At 39.2% G+C, this 21,907-nt stretch overlaps 1 protein-coding gene across 2 annotated transcripts; it reads right to left on the minus strand.

The window, feature by feature from the left end:
- Window positions 1–3,182: 3,182 nt before the first annotated feature.
- Window positions 3,183–20,362, minus strand: bpi.4 (bactericidal permeability increasing protein, gene 4). 2 transcript variants are annotated; one of them, XM_031893968.1, is made up of 15 exons: window positions 20,123–20,362; window positions 18,672–18,737; window positions 17,909–18,037; window positions 16,195–16,350; window positions 15,601–15,664; window positions 14,649–14,712; window positions 14,312–14,403; window positions 13,279–13,455; window positions 12,058–12,117; window positions 11,808–11,975; window positions 9,144–9,211; window positions 7,066–7,108; window positions 5,500–5,563; window positions 4,769–4,845; window positions 3,183–3,588 (listed from the first exon to the last, which is right to left on the minus strand). In XM_031893968.1, the coding sequence occupies exons 3-15, from the start codon at window positions 18,034–18,036 to the stop codon at window positions 3,550–3,552; spliced, it is 1,200 nt and encodes a 399-aa protein (XP_031749828.1). In that variant the 5' UTR covers window position 18,037; window positions 18,672–18,737; window positions 20,123–20,362; the 3' UTR covers window positions 3,183–3,549.
- Between the last annotated feature and the right edge of the window lie 1,545 nt (window positions 20,363–21,907).

Genomic DNA, 21,907 nt, shown 5'->3' on the forward strand with positions numbered 1-21,907 from the left:
TTCTGGGCTATAAAACAAGAAGAATACACACATTATTTTCCTTCACAAAGTGTGAAGAGAATCTCATTAGGGAAACCTGAGGGTTAAAGGTTTCAGCTGCTGATTTTGGTTCTTTAGACTGATTTGGCAGCTTATCTGCCTGTGTATGGGCACCACTGCCAGGGCTCCCCGACCGACATGTGGCCTGAAATCAGCCAGATCTCAATCGGGCAGGTTTGATTTTTCCGGCGGATCAGGGACCACATTGGCTCTTTGATGCAGTCTCCGAACCAATGGCGTCTTTGCCTGCAGAATTAGGGGGATGCGGGAATGCCCCAATAGGTGGGCATATCAGGAGAAGATCCGCTTGCTTAGCGACCTCACCAAACGAGCAGATCAGTGTATGGCCACCTTTAGTGTTCTTCTGCCTTCATGTCTTTTGGTTTTAAATGCATAAGAAAAACAGCTTACTTTCAACCCATTCTCTACATTTGCAGGTTCAAACAATGGACTTCGACGATAACTGCAACACTAACTTACCCACAGACTTCAATAAAACTTCGGGGATTGTTCAGTACACTAGCTTTGTGTTAACTGTCCTCACCTGTGCCATAGGTATAGTTGGTAATGCCATTGTCATTGGTGTCACAGGAACCATCATGAAAAAACATAAATGTAAAATTTGGTTTCTGAACCTGGCTTTAGCAGATCTAGCCTTTACATTGAGCTTGCCACTACATGCTGTCGCTCTGTGGACAGGGAACTGGCCCTTTGGATCTCATTTATGCAAACTACATAATTACTCTTCTACATGTAACTTATACGCTAGTATTTTTACAATTGTGGCCCTAAATATTGACCGGGTTTTATCCATAGCTAAACCAATATGGCACTTGAAGTTCTTCTCGCAACGTGCTTGTTTCTGGACTTGTGCTTTCATTTGGACACTGACAGCTTTATTAAGCCTTCCTGTGTTATTTTTAAGTGATGAACAGATGTATGACAACAAAACAGAATGCAGAATGATCAGTGTTGAACAATCCATGAAGAGACTCCATGACAATAAAGAGGAGCTGAGTCACAATGTAGAAGAGGATACCCCCTTTGGGGATATAGGCATGCAGCTTTTTAATATAACCTTATTTTTTTTTCCTCTTCCAAAGCCATTGGGGTGGTGTAAAATTGACCTTGATGATATAGTGTTTATAACAGAATGTATTTTAATTCCTTGTCTGGTTATGGGTTACTTTATCCCATTGGTCGTGATTGTGTTCTCAAATGTAACCATTGCTCTGCAAGGAAGCAAATCTCAGGGAATGAGGTCCCCAACACTATACAGGATTATAACTGCTGTAATATTATTCTTCTTCTTAACTTGGACTCCAGTGGTGAGCTCTGAGATTATACTGTTAGCTGCTTTACGCAAACGGAACATTGAACTGGTATATAAGGTCTACATGATAATGCCTGTGTTGATAAGCATCGCTAATACTAACTGCTTCCTAAACCCTATTATATATGTGCTGGCTGGGACACGGGTTAGGGGGGCACTCTCAGATTTCATGAGCAACACCCGTCTGACATTTTCAAGGACTTCAGACTTACACAGTAATTAAACAGAATGTTTTTGTGTAGTTTTACTGTGGGTTTCAGAAAACCCACTATTCCCAATATGTTTAGTAGCCTAATAAGAAGAAATGTTTACCTTGACTTTTACATGGGTGTGGCCTGTTACGAGGAAAACCGTGGTTATTGTTATTTTTGGGGTGTATACACTAGAACCCCAATTTTATGTTTGCCAGGGGACTGTGTCAAAACGCCATAAATCCCAGGAGAATGTAACATCTGAGTACGCAGAACGTAACATCTGAAAAAACATGCCAGTTTTCAGTCAATTCCAGAAAAATATAAAATCCGGGAATGTAAAATTGGGGTGCTAATGTAAATATATATGGGAATGTTTTCCTTTATCACTCAATAAATAATAAATACTGCTTTAGAACCACATGCCAAACAGTTATATACACTACAGTTCTGATTAGCCCAGATGCACACTGCATGACTGAATACTAAACAGCACGCCGTGCATCAGGTTTTCAAAGTGATATGTAAGGAAACATGCAGAGGTTTCTCCTGTTTGATCAGATGGGGTAACAACAATATAGGTGTACAGGTATGGGAACCATTATTCAGAATGCTCGGGACCTGGGGTTTTCTGGATAAGGGATCTTTCCGTAATTTGGATCTCCATACCTGAAGTCTACTAAAAGATTTTTTAAACATTAAATAAACCCAATAGGCACGTTTTGCCTCCAGTAGGGGTAATTATATCTTAGTTGGGATCAAGTACAGGTACTGTTTTATTATTACAGAGAAAAGGGAATCATTTAACCATTAAATAAACCCAATAGGGCTGTTCTGCCCCCAATAAGGGGTAATTATATCTTAGTTGGGATCAAGTACAGGTACTGTTTTATTATTACAGAGAAAAGGGAATCATTTAACCATTAAATAAACCCAATATGGCTGTTCTGCCCCCAATAAGGGGTAATTATATCTTTGTTGGGATGAAGTACAAGGTACTGTTTTATTATTACAGAGAAAAAGTAAATCATTTTTAAATATTAGAATTATTTGCTTATAATGGAGTCAATAGGAGATGGCCTTCCCGTAATTCGGAACTTTCTGGATAACGGATCCCATACCTGTACAGATATTCTCTATAATTGATTAGAAATATATCTGGGTTAGTAAAGAAAGTCTTGTGTAAAATATTTGCTGGTGTCCAGTAATAGTTAATGTTCAAATGCAAAAATGCACAGCCAAAGTCAAGCCAAGTATCCATAAGCACTTGAAAAAATTGGTTTTAATATATCGACGGAGTTCTGTATGGGGCATAAAATGCTTATTTCAGAATACCTGCATGCGTAATCCTAATTCAACTACTGTTTGGGAGAAATATTATATTATAATATTATATTGCAAAACCTCCTGCATCGTCCAACTAAGTATGACCTATATGTATGCAGTTTGACTGTGGTGCCCTTGTCTTTTCTCTCCAAATAATATCTACCTGCTCTGTTAGCCAAAGTTTATTGAATAAAAATGATCTATTCCATCGTGTGGCTTTTTCTCATTTATATCAATATCATGGTGATATAGATAACAAGTCACCATGCACAAGTCAGGGTAAAGCCAATACAACAGGCCTACTAACTTTAATATTCTTTATAGGCTGCAACCTCCCTGCTTTGTTACACAGTCACATGACAGAACTTTAACTTTTCTTGATTAGGGGAAATATATTACCCCCTCACACAGCCATAGTACAGAATGGCAGGGTACCATGGATATGCTACATTTAGCTTCAACCTTGATTTACCAATATCCTCATCTACAAATTAATTAAAAGTAGAACCCTAGAATTTTTACAAAGTGAACAAACACAAATAATAAAGTACATAGGATGCATAAACCAGTTAAGGAGAGTCATTAAGTCCACGTACGTGAAAATCATATTTTATTTTCCATTTCCCCATGTCCATTCAGCAACTTGACTGTCCTTCTTTCCTATTCATAATGTGCATTTGCCCCAAACAGGAGGTAGTGCTGTAGAGATAAAATATCACATCATGTAGTAGTTCAACAATAAAATAGGTATTGTAGTTAAAGATATTCACCAAATTAAAAATAAAAATAACTTAATTTGCAACAATTTGAATCTGGTGGTTTTAAGAGGACAGGTGTGTTACATTCTTTAATAATACAGATATATTTGATATACTGTATATACTCAAGTATAAGCCTAGTTTTTCAGCACCCAAAATGTGCTGAAAAAGTCACCCTCGGCTTATACTCGAGTCGGGTGCCTTGGATCCCTCCAGACTAGCACCCTTTGTCCTTTGTGTGCAAATTAGGCCTCCCGTAGCCAGACCCTCCAGTGCCCTGGCCCGCTTCCATACTTATTTCCCCTTACATCTCCTCCAGAACTGGGTCTGCTGCCAGTTTGCCAATGCACAATGAGCGTGGGGTATTGTTTTTCATATTGTTTTTGTTGACCCTCTTCTCCACTTACAGAGCTAGTTTAACTGTTTTTCTTTGAAACATATATTTAAAAACATATACCCCACCGATGCCTCAATTAATATAATTCTGTTGGTATTTATTTTGATTATTGAAACTTAGCAGTAGCTGCTGCATTTCCCACCCTAGGCTTATACTCGAGTCAATACGTTTTTCCAGTTTTCTTAGGTAAAACTAGGTACCTCGGCTTATATTCGGATTGGCTTATACTCGAGTATATACGTTATTTGATATTTGATAATATTTGTTGTCTTTAACATTAGACTATTTAACAATATATTTTAACAATAGAATATTCTGTAGCCATCAGGGTTTATTGGGTTCATTAGATATTCCTAGGGCTATTCTTTAATTTTTTCCCTTTTCTGTATGTGGTGACACATAACTTAGGTACTGGCACGGGGAAAAGAAATGGAAGACTTGCCCTACAAATATTCAATGAACCCAATAAACCTTTGTGTCTACAGAAAAAACTAGAACTGATTTCGATTGTAAGCTCCACAGGACAGGCACACCCATCCACGTCTCCTTGACACTTAGCTCTGTGGAATTCTTAGTGCAACTGTACTTTCCTTTTTATAATCGTACTCTGTATTTATTTATCTATTATTGCAATGACCCCTGTTTGTTGTATTCATATATTGTTCAATAGTTCTGTCCCCCCAGGTTTCCTGTGTGTGTGGCAGAGAGGAAAACAGGTACTGACCTCATATGTTTCAATCACAAAATCAGTGAGCTGTATATGATCAATCAAGGGCAGGGGGAATCCGTTCTTTAAGATCTCTGGAGGAATACAACATTTGGCTACATGAGTACCAACAATGATAAACAAGATATTATTTTACTAATGTTTTATATATTTTTTGTATTATAAAACGTCAGCTTTGCTAAATTTAGGATAAGTGACTGAACGGCAGACAGAATGAACCCCCTTGTACATGTATTTCCATAACATTCAACCCATGATGCAGAAAGCTTAGATAGTTACATACATTGTTACATAGGGTAGAAAAATGACCAAGGTCCATCAAGTTCAACTCCTCCAAGTGAACCCCAGCACACATAAACTATCTTGGCCTATCTATACACTCACACACTGTGTGTAAACCATATATACGAACATCAATACTAACTGTAGTAGTAGTAGTAGTAGTAATAGCTCACATATAAAATCACTGGAGGGTGCCAAATTGTTAGGCATAAACAGGAAAAAGACAGAAGAAGGAAGAGGATCGCCCTCTCACAGTTACCCCGGGCTGGTGCAGTTTTCTTCTAATAGGAGCACCAACCGGGGGTATAAGGTAAGCTTAACATATTGACAACCCCCAGTAATTGTACCATTCCTTCTCCTTTAGGGGAAAAAAACATTGATTTGCGTGTGAATTTTACAGCTTGTATACTGCACTGCCTTATGAGCCCTGTCATCTTGCTACATACCATTAACACGGGGAAGAAGGGTTGCTGAGACATAATAGTTCACGGCCATACTTATTACCGAAACCTAGAAAGCAACAGAAACAATATGATTGTGCAACATGGTTCCTGCAGGTCTATTCAAAGAGATAGAAATGGCTAGAAAACTCTTTCTAGTGTCTTACTAACCATGGGGTGACCGGTAGAAGGAGCTTGAGGCCATACACAGCTTATTTTAATTCATTATAATAAAATAAGTATTTTAAAGTTTTGGGCAAAGGTGTTTCAAATGGAAGGGAAGGGGCAGTACCGAAGTACTAAGTACCGAAATGGCTAAAATTCGTATTGGATACAATCATTTTTGATGATCGCAAGTATCACAAAAATGCTTACGAAAAAATTGTATTAGTCATGATAATATCGTATTGGCGATCCGAAAGTCACAAAATTATCGTATCCGAACGATCGTAAATGGCGCATGATTTTGGAAGCCTCCCATAGGACTCAATGGCACTCTGCAGCACCAACCTGGCCCAAGGAAAGTCTCCCATAGGGCTCAATGGCACTCTGCAGCTCCAACCCGGCCCAAGGAAAGTCTCCCATAGGGCTCAATGGCACTCTGCAGCTTCAACCCGGCCCAAGGAAAGTCTCCCATAGGGCTCAATGGCACTCTGCAGCTCCAACCCGGCCCAAGGAAAGTCTCCCATAGGGCTCAATGGCACTCTGCAGCTCCAACCCGGCCCAAGGAAAGTCTCCCATAGGGCTCAATGGCACTCTGCAGCTCCAACCCGGCCCAAGGAAAGTCTCCCATAGGGCTCAATGGCACTCTGCAGCTCCAACCCGGCCCAAGGAAAGTCTCCCATAGGGCTCAATGGCACTCTGCAGCTCCAACCCGGCCCAAGGAAAGTCTCCCATAGGGCTCAATGGCACTCTGCAGCTCCAACCCGGCCCAAGGAAAGTCTCCCATAGGGCTCAATGGCACTCTGCAGCTCCAACCTGGCCCAAGGAAAGTCTCCCATAGGGCTCAATGGCACTCTGCAGCTCCAACCCGGCCCAAGGAAAGTCTCCCATAGGACTCAATGGCACTCTGCAGCTCCAAGCTGGCCCAAGGAAAGTCTCCCATAGGGCTCAATGGCACTCTGCAGCTCCAACCCGGCCCAAGGAAAGTCTCCCATAGGGCTCAATGGCACTCTGCAGCTCCAACCCGGCCCAAGGAAAGTCTCCCATAGGACTCAATGGCACTCTGCAGCTCCAACCTGGCCCAAGGAAAGTCTCCCATAGGGCTCAATGGCACTCTGCAGCTCCAACCTGGCCCAAGGAAAGTCACCATACCGAAGCTGGAATGAATCTGAAACCTTCGTACTCGGCGCGACAATACGATTTTGTCGTGTAATTTTTGACGCACAGTACGAAAAAGTTGCGCAATTTAGCAAAGGTACGAAAAAGTCGGATTCGGACCGATCGTACTTTAATAAATCTGCTTCTAACAGTAATAAAAATAGAAATAATAGTAAATAAAATGTTATCATATTTGTATCAAGTTAATGCTGAAATGTAATTGCAGTTCATGGTCCACAGACTGGAACTCACTGAAAAAAGTCCGACATCAGAGTGAACAAGAGATATTTCCACCCTAGAAGCAAAAGAAATCAGAATAACATGTGAGAAGGGTTTTTCAGTAACAGCACCGTGAGAATTTTGATAGGACAATGCTTTATCAGTCCTTATAGGAAAAACTAAAGAACTTCAAAGCTGTGGTTACAGTGCTCTCTGCAGATAGAATTGAATGGGAAATCTAAACAAAGCGCACAAAGGCAGGGCCTATATTGACAGGCCCTAAGGCCATTGGCTTGCTACTCCCAATACTGAAGTAAAAGATATCATTATTTACTTGCACTGGCACGTGTGGTTTCAATACGAACAAGCTACATTCTGTGTTAGGTAAGGAGCAACTTCTATATGTATATATATGGGGCATTACCTGTTACAACAATGGCTTTCTGGGCTGTGGGTTTTAGTTAACTTTTAGTATGAACTGCCTATTCTAAGAAACTTTTCAATTGGTCTTCATTATTTATTTCTTATAGTTTTTGATCTATTTGCCATCTTCTTCTAACTCTTTGCACCGTTCATATGGGGGTCACTGACCCTGGCAGCCAAAAAACTATTGCTCAGCGAGGCTGCAGTTTTATTGTATTCAGGTTATCTCCTATTCATTTACCATCCTCTCATTTACCCTGCTCCCTCGTTGCTAGGGTAATTTGGACCCTAGCAACCAGATAGCTGCTGAAACTCCACACTGCAGAGCAGCTGAACAAAAAGTGAAAATAACTAAAACAACTACAAATAAAAAATGAAGACCAATTGCAAATTGTCTCAGAATATTACTCTCTACATCATACTACAACCCCTGTGATGGGTGCAATAGAGAGATACTTATTTGTTCCCAGACATTGGTGCTTTGCAGATCTGAATGATTGTTAATGCATAATAAGTTGTATCTGTTCTTTCCTTCATTTGTAGCTCTGTGACTTTCACCTACATACGTGGAGGTTGCTGATTTGTGCCAGAGAACAATGAATAGATGTAGTACATCCCCAATTTGTGTCTCTGTGCATACCTACAGTAAAATGGGGTGTTCTATCTTTGTTTTTGTTAATCTGAACAAAACAATAATAATACATTTTACTCATAGAAAGCACAAAGTAAAGAGCTGTAGAGGTCTGAACAGTCTAATCTACTACCACTGCTGTGTAGATGTATGCACTTTATATATTGACAGTTGGAGCTAAATACAGGTACAGAATATATAGAGCGGTTGGGAAAATGATTATACTGAAGCCATATAAAAAGACAAAATAATACTACACTTTTCCAGGCACTTTAAGCTGAGCATTTATAGCACATGTATTAACAGGTAGAGAGTTAAAGGGTAAGTTAAGTGCATTCCCATGCTGCACTGCTAACAAAGGGGGTTTGGCATTTAACTGCAGCCCCCAGTGTCAATCACCTTACTTCAAATCTGTGCAATTTGTGAATAGGAACTTTAAAAAGTACTTATTTTAATTGCATTTTTCCATCTTTATTGTCAGCCCTTGTGCCCCTTAGCGATCTGGTATGGTAAATGATCCCTATTGTCTGAAATAAGTGTTATTTCAATTAAAGTAAACCTAATTGCCCTAGTGTTAGGCCAGAATATAGGGAAGGATGCAGGTGTTTCACTCATTGTATTAAAACTTATGTGCTAAAACAGTACTACGGGTATGGGTCCTGTTGTTCAGGATGCCTTCCTTGGAGAAGAATTGTTCTGTAATTTGGGTTTCCATAACTTATGTCTACTATAATCATCTTAACATTGATTAAAACCCAATAGAATTGCTTTGCCTCCAATAAGGATTACTTGTGTCTTAGCTGGGGTCAAATAAAAGGTACTGTTTTCTTATTACAGAGTAAAAGGAATTTATTTAAAAAAAAAATGAATTACTTTATGAAATGGAGTCTAGGGACATCGCTTTGCCATAATTTGGAACTTTGTGGATAATGGGTCTCGGGATAATGGATCCCATGCTTGTATTTACCATGGCTCCAAATTAAATTTTAAGACAGCTCAATGAAAAGGGTAAAGAATTCTGCAGTAAGAAAGTAGATTTAATAGATTAAGTACTTACTTGCCGAGCTCGAGAGAGCCTACTATTTTCCCAGAATTCACTGCCACCTTTGCCAAGGCATTCATTTTCTAGAGATGAAACGTGGCTGTATTAGTCAGGGTTTAGTAACAATGTGAGCTCATTATTATCTACAGCTTAAAGAGAAATTAACAGTTATAACACTGTCTTTGCTTGCTCTTTATAGTTTTGCCTTAATAGTATTTTCCCAATACTTTAACATTACACAACCAATCCCCATGCTCCTCTATGACATGTCTGCCCTATTTGTGCAGTAGTAGTCTGTTAGCATTAGAAGCTATAACTGTAATCCATTCTCTGTAATTGACATAATTGACTGATCTATGAGTGCATGGGAATAACCACTCCAAGCACACTTTTAACACCAATAAATCAGACTAATAGCTACAGTGGTGTGAAAAACTATTTGCCCCCTTCCTGATTTCTTATTCTTTTGCATGTTTGTCACACAAAATGTTTCTGATCATCAAACACATTTAACTATTAGTCAAAGATAACACAAATAAACACAAAATGCAGTTTTTAAATGAGGGTTTTTATTATTTAGGGAGAAAAAAAATCCAAACCTACATGGCCCTGTGTGAAAAAGTAATTGCCCCCTGAACCTAATAACTGGTTCGGCCACCCTTAGCAGCAATAACTGCAATCAGCGTTTGCGATAACTTGCAATGAGTCTTTTACAGCGCTCTGGAGGAATTTTGGCCCACTCATCTTTGCAGAATTGTTGTAATTCAGCTTTATTTGAGGGTTTTCTAGCATGAACCGCCTTTTTAAGGTCATGCCACAACATCTCAATAGGATTCAGGTCAGGACTTTGACTAGGCCACTCCAAAGTCTTCATTTTGTTTTTCTTCAGCCATACAGAGGTGGATTTGCTGGTGTGTTTTGGGTCATTGTCCTGCTGCAGCACCCAAGATCGCTTCAGCTTGAGTTGACGAACAGATGGCCGGACATTCTCCTTCAGGATTTTTTGGTAGACAGTAGAATTCATGGTTCCATCTATCACAGCAAGCCTTCCAGGTCCTGAAGCAGCAAAACAACCCCAGACCATCACACTACCACCACCATATTTTACTGTTGGTATGATGTTCTTTTTCTGAAATGCTGTGTTACTTTTACGCCAGATGTAATGGGACACGCACCTTCCAAAAAGTTCAACTTTTGTCTCGTCGGTCCACAAGTCTTGGCAATTATTGAGATGTTTTTTAGCAAAATTGAGACGAGCCTTAATGTTCTTTTTGCTTAAAAATGGTTTGCGCCTTGGAAATCTGCCATGCAGGCCGTTTTTGCCCAGTCTCTTTCTTATGGTGGAGTCGTGAACACTGACCTTAATTGAGGCAAGTGAGGCCTGCAGTTCTTTAGATGTTGTCCTGGGGTCTTTTGTGGCCTCTCGGATGAGTTGTCTCTGCGCTCTTGGGGTAATTTTGGTCGGCCGGCCACTCCTGGGAAGGTTCACCACTGTTCCATGTTTTTGCCATTTGTGGATAATGGCTCTCACTGTGGTTCGCTGGAGTCCCAAAGCTTTAGAAATGGCTTTATAACCTTTACCAGACTGATAGATCTCAATTACTTTTGTTCTCATTTGTTCCTCAATTTCTTTGGATCTTGGCATGATGTCTAGCTTTTGAGGTGCTTTTGGGCTACTTCTCTGTGTCAGGTAGCTGCTATTTAAGTGATTTCTTGATTGAAACAGGTGAAGCAGTAATCAGGCCTGGGGGTGACTACAGAAATTGATATTGAAATTGAAAATTGAAATTCATAAACCACAGTTAAGTTATTTTTTAACAAGGGGGACAATCACTTTTTCACACAGGGCCATGTAGATTTGGAGTTTTTTTTCTCCCTTAATAACGTAAACCTTCATTTAAAAACTGCATTTTGTGTTCAATTATGTTATCTTTGACTAATAGTTAATGGTTTTTGATGAGCAGAAACATTTAAGTGTGACAAACATGCAAAAGAATAAGAAATCAGGAAGGGGGCAAATAGTTTTTCACACCACTGTATAGTCCTCTACAACAATCTGCAAATGTTATTGCTCAGCAAACTGTTTTGGATTGATAACAGTGAGAACATAGTGAGTCATGTTAATAGTTCCCAGACATCAGCTGAATGAAGTAAGATAGATTATTGCAATAGTGAAAGTGTAAGCTTTGCATCTCACAAGTCATTCATAAGGTATCTCCCCTCTGTTTCCCCTATAAAAGGTATCATTTAGGTATGATGTACAGAGTGCTATTCAAAAACAATCTGCATTTTGGTCTTCATTTTTTATTATTTGTAGTTTTTTCGTTATTTTACTTTTTGTTCAGCAGCTCTCCAGTTTTGAGTTTCAGCAGCTATCTGGTTGCTAGGGTCCAAATTACCTTAGCAACCAGGGTGTGGTTTGAATGAGAGACTGGTATATGAATAGGAGAGGACCTGAATAGAGAGATAAGGAATAAAAAGTAACAATAACTATAAAATTGTAGCCTCAACCTCAACTGGGGGCAGTGATACCCATTTCAAAGTTGGAAAGTGTTAGTTGAAGATAAATAATGAAGACCTATTGAAAAGTTACTAGGAATAGTACATTCTATAGCATTCTTAAACTTAACATAAAGGTTACAACACATTTTTACATTCTGGAAAAAGTAGAAGACCCACCATCTGAAGGAGAAATAGTGGAGCCAGGGAAGAGTTGGGCAGAATGGCATAAGCCTGGATGTTTCCCACAGGCGAAAGGGTCAGGTTCCCTGGGTTAATATTCAGAGCCGGTGCTGAGGCAGCTGATATCTCCAGCTTCATGAGCATATTGGGGTACATCTTGGAAACCTATAGATTCATATATCATATACTTAGAACAGAGTCGTGAAATAGATATCATTTCAAATGGCAATGAAGATGCTTAGAGTACCGAGGGTATTAGTAATCCAAATGAAGAAGTGTTCAGGTGTACGCTGGATTCCTTAGGGATCTAGAGCAAAAAAAGAAGAACACTATTTAAACTATTTAATAAGTTTGGCAAACAGCAAAAAATCCATCCCCTGTGTCCTATCAGGCTAAACACATGGACACTCACACTAAAATCCAACTGCTTTATTTATCTAAAAAACTATTGCATAATATATTACACAAATTAAAATGAGTGGAGCTCTTCCCACCACAAAATGCCAATATCAGGACTGTTAAATATAAACAAATAAATAATCACTTATCTCATATGCAATAGCATGCCTTCTTTCCTTACAGCAAAATAAAACCATGTCGACCATGTTAATAATAATAATAACCATGTCCTTAGGGTACATCGAGTCTTGCACTGCTGAGCTGCCAGTTGGAGTGATATCGCCCCCAGCAGCCGATCAGCAGAACAATGGGAAGGGAGCAAGATAGCAGCTCCCAGTAGGTATCAGAATAGCACTCAATAGTAAGAAATCCAAGTCTGGCTTGGGACTCCCCCAGTTACATGGGAGTAGGAGAAACAATAGGTTATCTGAAAGCAGTTCTAATGTGTAACGCTGGCTCCTTCTGAAAGCTCAGACTCAGGCACAATGCACTGAGATGGCGCCTACACACCAATATTACAGCTATAAATACATTTCTTGGTTCAAGAATACAATTTTACAATAGAGTGACTTTTTGCTATGTAAGAAGGAGCCAGCGCTACACATTAGAGCTGCTTTCACGTAACCTATTGTTTCTCCTACTCCCATGTAACTGAAATGTATCATCATTTATCATGTGTCACATGGCTGTGGCACCCTGGGAAATGAAGAATATGGCTAGCCCCATGTCAAATTTCAAAATTAAATGAAAACAAATCTGTTTGTGATTTTGAAAAATGAATTTCAATGCAGGATTCTGTTGGAGAAGCTCTATTAACTGATGGGTTGTGCAAAAAACATGTTTTCCCATTACATTGTTCCTTTAAGGCACTTACTTTCTCTTGACAATATACAGTGTATACAGAAAGTACAATTTAAGGCAGAGAAAAGAATATGCACTGATGGTAAATACATTCAGAGAGACTGAAAGCAGTTTACAGAGAGCAATACCCCATAAACAGAAAATAGATAACATTAATACAATATATTTACAGAAATCAGACATGCCAGGTGAATGTCTACTTTTTTACCATATCATCAGTCAAATTAAAGACGAGAGCCCCAGCGCTCTGATAAACTAAACCAGCCGTGTTGAACAAGTATTCCGAGACAGCAAAGTAAACCATGAGATCCTGTTCTGGAGGCAAAGACAGCAGCGGGGGTGCGAAGGGCGGAGCAGTACGGTGTGAGATATCAAAGAATTCCCCCTGTGAAAAGAGACAGTTGTTATAGACTATACTATATGAGAATAAAGTCAATATCAGTGCAGGAATAATGAATAACACAGGTATGGGACCTGTCATCCAGAATGCTCGGGACCTGTGGTTTTCTGGAGAGAGAGATCTTTCTATAATTTGGAACCCTATACCTTAAGTCTACTTAAAAAATCTTTCAAACATTAAATAAACCAAATAGGGCTGTTCTGCCTCCAATAAGGGGTAATAATATCTTAGTTGGGATCAAGTACAGGTACTGTTTTATTATTACAGAGAAAAGGGAATCATTTAACCATTAAATAAACCCAATAGGGCTGTTCTGCCCCCAATAAGGGGTAATTACATCTTAGTTGGGATCAAGTACAGGTACTGTTTTATTATTACAGAGAAAAGGGAATCATGTAACCATTAAATAAACCCAATAGGACTGTTCTGCCCCCAATAAGGGGTAATTATATCTTAGTTGGGATCAAGTACAGGTACAGTTTTATTATTACAGAGAAAAGGGAACCATTTAACCATTAAATAAACCCAATAGGGCTGTTCCGCTCCCAATAAGGATAAATCATACCATAGTTGGGACCAAGTACAGGTACTGTCTTATTAATACAGAGAAAAGGGGAATTATTTTTTTAAAATTTCAGCTATTTGATTAAAATGGTCTACGGGGGATGGTCTTCTACTAGTTCGGAACTTTCTGGTAAACAGGTTTCCAGATAGTAGATCCTATACCTCTTTATCAAACCAGGGGACCTGGGTAATATTTATTAGTTATAATTAAGTATGGCAATATATTCTCACTGTTCTATTACCATATGAGTATATTCAACCTTATTTGAAACTATACCTTTAACGACACATCAACCCAATTTGCCATCACAGATGGAGGTCCCGTCAGAGAGTAATCAATAGCAGATATCTGGTCAATTTTTGCAGTCACTGTAAAACAGGAACATTAAAACAACAATAAAGCAATTTGATCAAACAGCAGAGAGCACCACATGCTGATTTTTTTGTTTTGCTTTTTTTTATATAATACATGCTATATTTTTACAAAAAAATCCCCTTCAAAATGTTTCTCACTACTGCATTTGTAGCCCATAACAAAAACTTCTTAGTAGTATGGTCATATTTCCAGAAAATACAGTCTTTTGTCACACCATTGTGCATACGTAATTGATTACCTGGTAAAGTCTGGAGAAGCGGTAACAGTTTTGAAGTAATAGACTGAGTAACCTCTGGGCAGATCTAGAAGGGAAAAAGAAGAGATGGTTTACTGTCATGATTTTTATGGGGTACTTTTTATTATTATTTCTAAATTACACTGTTTACATAGAAAATAATTCACTCCCATTTATAATTTTATTCTGGAACCAACAAATGTATTTTTAGCTATAATATTTGTGTGTAGGTGCATTGTGCCTGAGTCTGAGCTTTCAGAAGGAGCCAGCGCTACACATTAGAACTGCTTTCAGCTAACCTATTGTTTCTCCTACTCCCATGTAACTGGAGGAGTCCCAAGCCGGACTTGGATTTCTTACTATTGAGTGCTATTCTGATACCTACTGGGAGCTGCTATCTTGCTCCCTTCCCATTGTTCTGCTGATCGGCTGCTGGGAGGGGGGTCATATCACTCCAACTTGCAGCGCAGCAGTAAAATGTGGCTAACCCCATGTGAAATTTCAAAATAAAATATAAAAAAAATCTGTTTGTGTTTTTAAACACAGATTACAATGCAGGCTATTGCTGGAGAAGCTCTATTAACTGATGGGTTTTGAAAAAAATGTGTTTTCCCATGACAGTATTCCTTTAAGAAGCCAGATTTTGGAGAAAGCAAAATGGTTGTGCCGTATGTAGTAAAAGCTGGGACCATTACAATAACCCATAGCAACCAATCAGGCACGTGCTTTAATCATTCTGACTAGACTAGAAAATATCTTATATCTGATTTCGAAGGCAAAGCACTATACTAAAGGAAATAAAATAACTACTGTAACACTGGACACCTAACCAACCTAATGTTTAGTAAACCACGACCTTTAAAGATTAAAAAAGCTGTTTAAAGCCTTGCTACCTGATTTAACCCTTGGACAAAAAGGATCAAATGCTATATTGCAGTTTCTAAGCTACAGGTACCTGGTCCTCCATAGATTGTCTCAATTCTGATTCAACGTTGTTATGGAAAAGGTCAACCAACCAACTGCAATATAATAAAAACAAGCTGTTTGTTTACAGATACCACAAGTTTACTTTATACATGAAACCTAAACAAGACTGCTTCCCACAAAGACTCTGGCTGGCAGTGCTGCTTTGCATCACCAGGGCACTATGTGGAAGGAGTCTGAAAGCTCTCCCACATAAAAAATAGGTAGGTTAATTGGATCCTGGTTAAACTGGCCATAGTATTTGTGTGAGTATAATAGCTCCTCAGGGATAGGGACTTATGTGAACAATCCCAGCTGATCCACATTGGGTTCTGTGCCCTATTTCCTACTGTCCAACTATTCAATATAAACCTTCAGAAACCAAAACAGTTATCCAGAATAGTCAAGCATATAGTAAATGACATATTTTGTTAACTGCTGATCAGTGTGTTAGGAATCTCTGCCCTTTGTGACATAAAATGATCTAAATATTTAACACCACAGTTTGAATGGAGTCACACCCTAGTTTTACTCAAATCAATATATAAAGTGGCTGGCAACCTCTCAAATACCTTATAGGACTTACCCTATAGTTCCAGACATGTGCACCTCAACATTGGAAATATGGCAGCTGCAGTCTGTTGGGGCAATTGTTGGTCTACCAGATTCATCATTGCCCAGTTTGAGTCCAACAGAAATGCTGAGCCCCATAACTTTGACGTTAAAACTGCCGTCTTCATGTCTACCAATAAAAATAAAGAAACATTCTGTGGTACACATCCTTTTCAAAGACATTCTAGTACTGAACAGCAAATGTTGGTAGAACAGGCATGAGAATACAGAACGTTATAGAGAGTATGAGCAAAGGCTCATATATTTTATGACTGTTTGGTCGCAAAGTTGCCATACCAATCAGAATTAGCCTGTATAAACCATGCATGGAAGTTTAAGTAGGTGCCTGTTCTGTTGACTTTAGTCCATTTTATTTTATGCCACCCCAGGCCATTATGATATATGACATCCCTAGCCTAAAACGGCATGTAAAATCACAGAATGTCATATATCAGTAAGTTATACTTAGCGGGAACAAATAAGATCTGTGTAGGGTGGTATACACTGTCAGTAATTATGGTTATTGTATTAGCAAACTTCTAAAAACCTGTTTTATTATAAACTAATTTAATCATTCAATCCAGGATTCGGTTCGGTATTCAGCCAGGATTCGGCCTTTTTGGATTCGGCCGAATCCACGGTCCTGGCCAAACCGAATCTGATTTAGCATATACTAATTAGGATATGGAAGGGTTAATGTCGTCCCGTGAACACGGAAGTGAAATATTTTTTGCCACACGCAAAGCGCACGGCGAGATTTAACCCTTCCAAATTCTAATTAGGGTTCGGTATTGGCCTGAATCCCTTACGATGGATTCGGGGGTTCGGCCAAACCCAAAAAAACGGGTTCGGTGCATCCCTACATTCAATATCTGCATTTATAGTACAACTTCTACAGATTATACTATATTATATATAGTGAGAGTATATTTCTACATCAGGGATCCCCAACCTTTTATACCCGTGAGCCACATTTAAATGGAAAAAGTGTTGGAGAGCAACACAAGTATGAAAAAGGTTCCTGGTGGTGCCAATAAGAGCTATAATTATATATGGACTGGCAGCCTACAGAAGGCTCTGTTTGGCATTATATTGGATTTTTATGCAACCAAAACTTGCCTTCAAGTCAAGAAGGCCACTGGGAATAAACTCTTTCAAAAATAACACAGACTAACATCTTGCTGTAATAAATGAAATCTTACCCCCTGTACAGATGGGTCCAGGTGCTCATGCCCCAGACCTTCAGCTTGGGGAGTCATACATAATATACAAAACAACAGCAGGCAGGCACTTCTGGAACTCCTTTTCAGTATCAAAAAATGTTATCAAGAAGCAGCTTGAAGTATAGATAAAAAAAGTATCAAATTTTATTTAATCCATGGGGCCACTGGGAGCAACATCCAAGGGGTTGGGGAGCAACATGTTACTCACGAGCCACTGGTTGGGGATCACTGTTCTACATTGTCTGCATTTATAGTACAACTTCTACAGATTATACTGTATTATATATAGTGAGAGTATATTTCTAGAGCTCTACAGCCATTAACCTGCTTCTATATAACATAGTATTGCCTTTTCAGAAGTCCCATTGAATTGAAAGTCAAGGTTTCTAGCAGGCTCCCACTAGGGTAATAACATTTAAATAAAATGCATTATGCAGCTTTTTTTTATAGAAATACAGTTCTTACATAAATTGATAGCGAACATCCCATCTTCCATCAACTTGAATAAAAGCCCCAGAGATAGAGAGCTTCAGACCCATATCTGGAACGGGACTGACTTGGAAACTGGGCAACTGGACACTGCTTATAGCCATGCTGCAAAGAAACAATTTCAGAAGAACTAGTAAAAAGGTTTTGAAAAACAATTTTTAGTAAAAACTGGAATGTAAATAGCAATAGTCAATAACTTTAAATTAAAGATACTGTATGCCCTGTATGCTTTAAAAAAGGGGCAAATGCTCATTCAAGGCACGTTATGGACAGATCCAAAAATTAAGGATTTCCTTTTCTTCACCATCAACAAATACTTCCATGGTATTATCATAATAATAATCAGTTAATAGAATTCCTGGCAGACTGCCCTGTTATAAACAAATATGTGTATTAAGTTGGGTTAGGTCGGTACTGTTAACCAATAAGAGATTTGTTACCTTGGTCATGCATGGAGTCCTGACATATACTTGAACACTGGGCTCTACAGATGATTCAGTTTAGGGCCCCTAAAGTTGACACATTCTACTAAGATATATTGAAATGTACTTTAATTAGAGCCTTATTTGTCCCCTACAAATAGCCTTATTTGTCCCCTACACTCCTGCCCCCCCCCACCCGCAACAGCAATATCCGCTTCCTCTGTAGTTAGGCCCCTGTATTTGAAAACCTAAAACTTCTTGCACTCACCTAGTAAATTTGTATTCCACTTTTCCCAGGAACCCAACATCATAGGTACCTGAGAAATCTGGCAGTTGGATCTGGGATAGTTGCTGCTGCAGTACAATCATACCTTCTTGAAGGGCTGTAGGGGAGATAATGAATTAATTATATGAGTGATCCATTTGTCATTATTCTGCTGCTTACTTTACTGTGCAGTTGGAAATGTTGGCACTAAGTGTTGTTTTTAAACAAGAATTTAATCATAGCATACAGTGCTGTTTAATTTTGATTAATTGCTACACTGGTACAATGCCAAACATTTTGGACAAGTTCTAAATGAAATATAAACCTACTCAGACACTAGGCAGTATTCATGCAATGATTTCTATTCTCTTAGTTATAAAACATGAAAAGGCCCCTTGTTCTGTGAAGCTAAGAGGTAAAAAGCCAACAAATTAAGCCACAAAAACTGTTTATAAAGCAATAACAATCAATACCAGGATCGTGCAGGTCAAAGGGCAGCACCAAAGTAAAGGGGAAATAAAAAGTGCTATAAGAAAAATGAAGGGAGTCAAAATTAAAGCTGACTTTCTGTTCATAGAAACCCAGGACTGCAAGTAGTTTGAAATACATTTTGGAAATGCTCATTCACAAAGCTGATGAACACAGCTCTGGTGTAGTGGACCATAGCATCCAAAATGCATGGGATTAAACTGGCACAAGTCTTGGAAGCAGAATAATTAGTCAAACTGCATAAGTAAAACTGTGTAAGAACGTATATTTTACTTACCTACAAAATTACATTTACACAATGTTATAATTAAGGCCCTAAGTACAGGCATAAGATCAATTATGTGGAATAATTGGGACCTGGGGGCTTGCAGATAAGGGATCTTTCTGTAATTTGGAACTCTGTACATTAAGCCTGCTAGAAATCATTTAAACATGATATAAAACCAGTGTAGGACTGGGGTGTACGAGACCCACTGGGGCTGCAACCTCATTGGTCCCCAACCCTAGTTACAAACTCTTCCACCCCCTGAGCATGCTGTGTAGCTTCTACTTCCTCTCTAGTTCCTCGCAGGGAACCAATAGCAGGCCTGGATCGGCAGAGCCCACAAGGAAAGGGGCCCACCATGTTTTTAATGCTGAGCTGTCGGCACAGTTCAACCATGAATAAACCCAAATAGGATTGCCTCGCTTCCAATATGGATTCTTGTAGTATAATAGTACAAGCTTCTATTTTATTATTACACAGAAACAAAAGTCATTATTAAAAAATTAAATTATTTTTACTGATGGACTCTATGGGAAATGATCATCGTGTAATTTAGAGCTTTCTGAATAAGGGATCCCATATTTCTATAAGGAACAGGAGCAGCACCATAACTTCAGTCTCAACCTTGGCACTATGTGCAAGGAGTCTGTGTGTAAAGCTTTATTCAACATGCTGCCACCGTATTAATAAGGGATAATAGATACAGTCAGGAAAATAGGATTTTCTCTTTGGGGGAGTATTAAACCTACCATAGTCCAGTCCTTTCTGTGTGAGTCTCACCACAAACCCTGGGTTCCCAGCATCTGCTGCCCCCACCCAGGCAGTCATGGAAAACCAAAAGGTTAATCTGTAGGCAAAGTCCATGCCTGCGGCGTGTAATACTTGTGGCGCACGCTAATAAGAAGAGTTTTCAGTGTGCCTAAAGCTCATTCTATATGTACTTGCAGCCAAGGCAGCGTGACAGCCCAACAAGGAAGTAAACATGAATGAGGAAGTGGAATCATTCTGGGCTGACTGGTTTTGCTGCAGCTGCTCTGCTTTACCACAAAAACAAACTGCTTGGTGCTACAGATTTTTTTTTTTTATAGTTTAACCTTTTATTGTTTTATATAACATACATAAACATAAAAACAAAACAAGAAGGGGAGAGAAAAAAAAAAAAAAAAAAGAAAATAGGACGAGAGGTTATATACAGTATTGCGGTAACATATTAAACATGTTTCAGTTCTGATATGGCAATAGCAATATTATAAAATAGGTTTGGTAGGTATGACAAAATTCTCAATTGTACAGCGCTGGTCCATTCAATCATATTATACTAGGTCTTGCATATAGTGTGGACGTTTTAAGGTGACTGTTACCTGGAGAGACTAGCTAGGAAATTAAGGTAATCTGTATGTGCAAATTTGGGTATTGCATTTTACGTCAAGGTTCCTTGTCCACCTAAGCCTGCCTCCCACCATGGATTCCAAATTTTCTCAAATTTCTTTTGGGAACCTCTGGCTAGTAAAGTGAGTTTAATAAGGGGCAAAACTTGATTTACCAGGGTAATCCAGTTTTGAACTGTAGGAGGTTCAGGTCCCATCCAAGCCATTGCAATAATTTTCCTTGCGTAGTATAAGAGTGTTCTGTATCTAGTTCTAGCATGGTTGGTCGTTATAAATTCGTCCAGGATTCCCAGTATACATACCTGGGGCGTCAGAATTTTGGGGAATTCTAGTTTGTCTGCTAAGATGCACATAACTTCAGACCAAAATTTGGCTACATGTGGGCACAACCAGGCCATGTGTAGGAAATTTGCCTCCTCCATTCCACATCTATGGCATCGTGCACCGGGGTTACGTCCCATGGACCTCAGTCGTATAGGTGTGAGATAAAATTGGTGCAGCCATTTAAATTGGACAAGTTTATCTCTTACTGAAAATAAGTAATAATACCCTCTGTCTGTTGCTTCTTCCCAGTCTTCCTCTGTAAGGTCTGGAACGTTGACCAACCATTTGCGGTGTGCTGTTTTGAATGGGGATGGAGTTGTTTGTAGTAGAGTTTTATACAGTGTCGATGTAGGTTTGGTTAAAGTGGGGGACCAGAGTACAGTTTCAAACTGTGGTTGGGAGGTTTGTATGTCGACTCCCCCAAACTGTGCTTGAAATACCTGCCTAAATTGGAAGTATCGGAATTGGGAGAGAGTGGGTTCTGCAAGCTTCTCTTTAAAGAACTCATATGTTCCCAGTGTAGAGCCATCAAGTGTGTCTTGCAGACGCCTGATCTGTTTACGAGGCCAGTACAAGAAATCAGGGAACTTATAGAAGTGGGGGAGTCGAGAGTTTGCCCATAGGGGTATATTGGGTGTTAAAGTTGGGGAGTGTTGTGGATATATCTTGAGTGCTAGGTTCCAGGCTGTCCTCGGAGTTGCCATTACTGCTGGAAGGTTTTTGTGGTCTGTGGTTGCTCTATATGGGAGATGTCTAAGGCCCTCCACTGACCCTACTGTTACTGCTTGCAGATTCATATTTGGGTTGTATGGGTCAGGGTCG

The sequence above is a fragment of the Xenopus tropicalis genome, chromosome 10 (genome assembly GCF_000004195.4).
Source record: "Xenopus tropicalis strain Nigerian chromosome 10, UCB_Xtro_10.0, whole genome shotgun sequence".
Taxonomy (NCBI): domain Eukaryota; kingdom Metazoa; phylum Chordata; class Amphibia; order Anura; family Pipidae; genus Xenopus; species Xenopus tropicalis.

What these genes read in the sequence shown, in the direction of transcription:
- bpi.4 (XM_031893968.1), bottom strand. Translation starts at nt 18,036, where the DNA reads ATGGCTATAAGCAGTGTCCAGTTGCCCAGTTTCCAAGTCAGTCCCGTT. An exon ending in GGGTTGATGTGTCGTTAAAG is followed by an intron (nt 13,456 to 14,311) that starts GTATAGTTTCAA and finishes CTCTTTTCACAG; the next exon opens with GGGGAATTCTTTGATATCTC. An exon ending in GGCTCTCTCGAGCTCGGCAA is followed by an intron (nt 7,109 to 9,143) that starts GTAAGTACTTAA and finishes TTTTGCTTCTAG; the next exon opens with GGTGGAAATATCTCTTGTTC.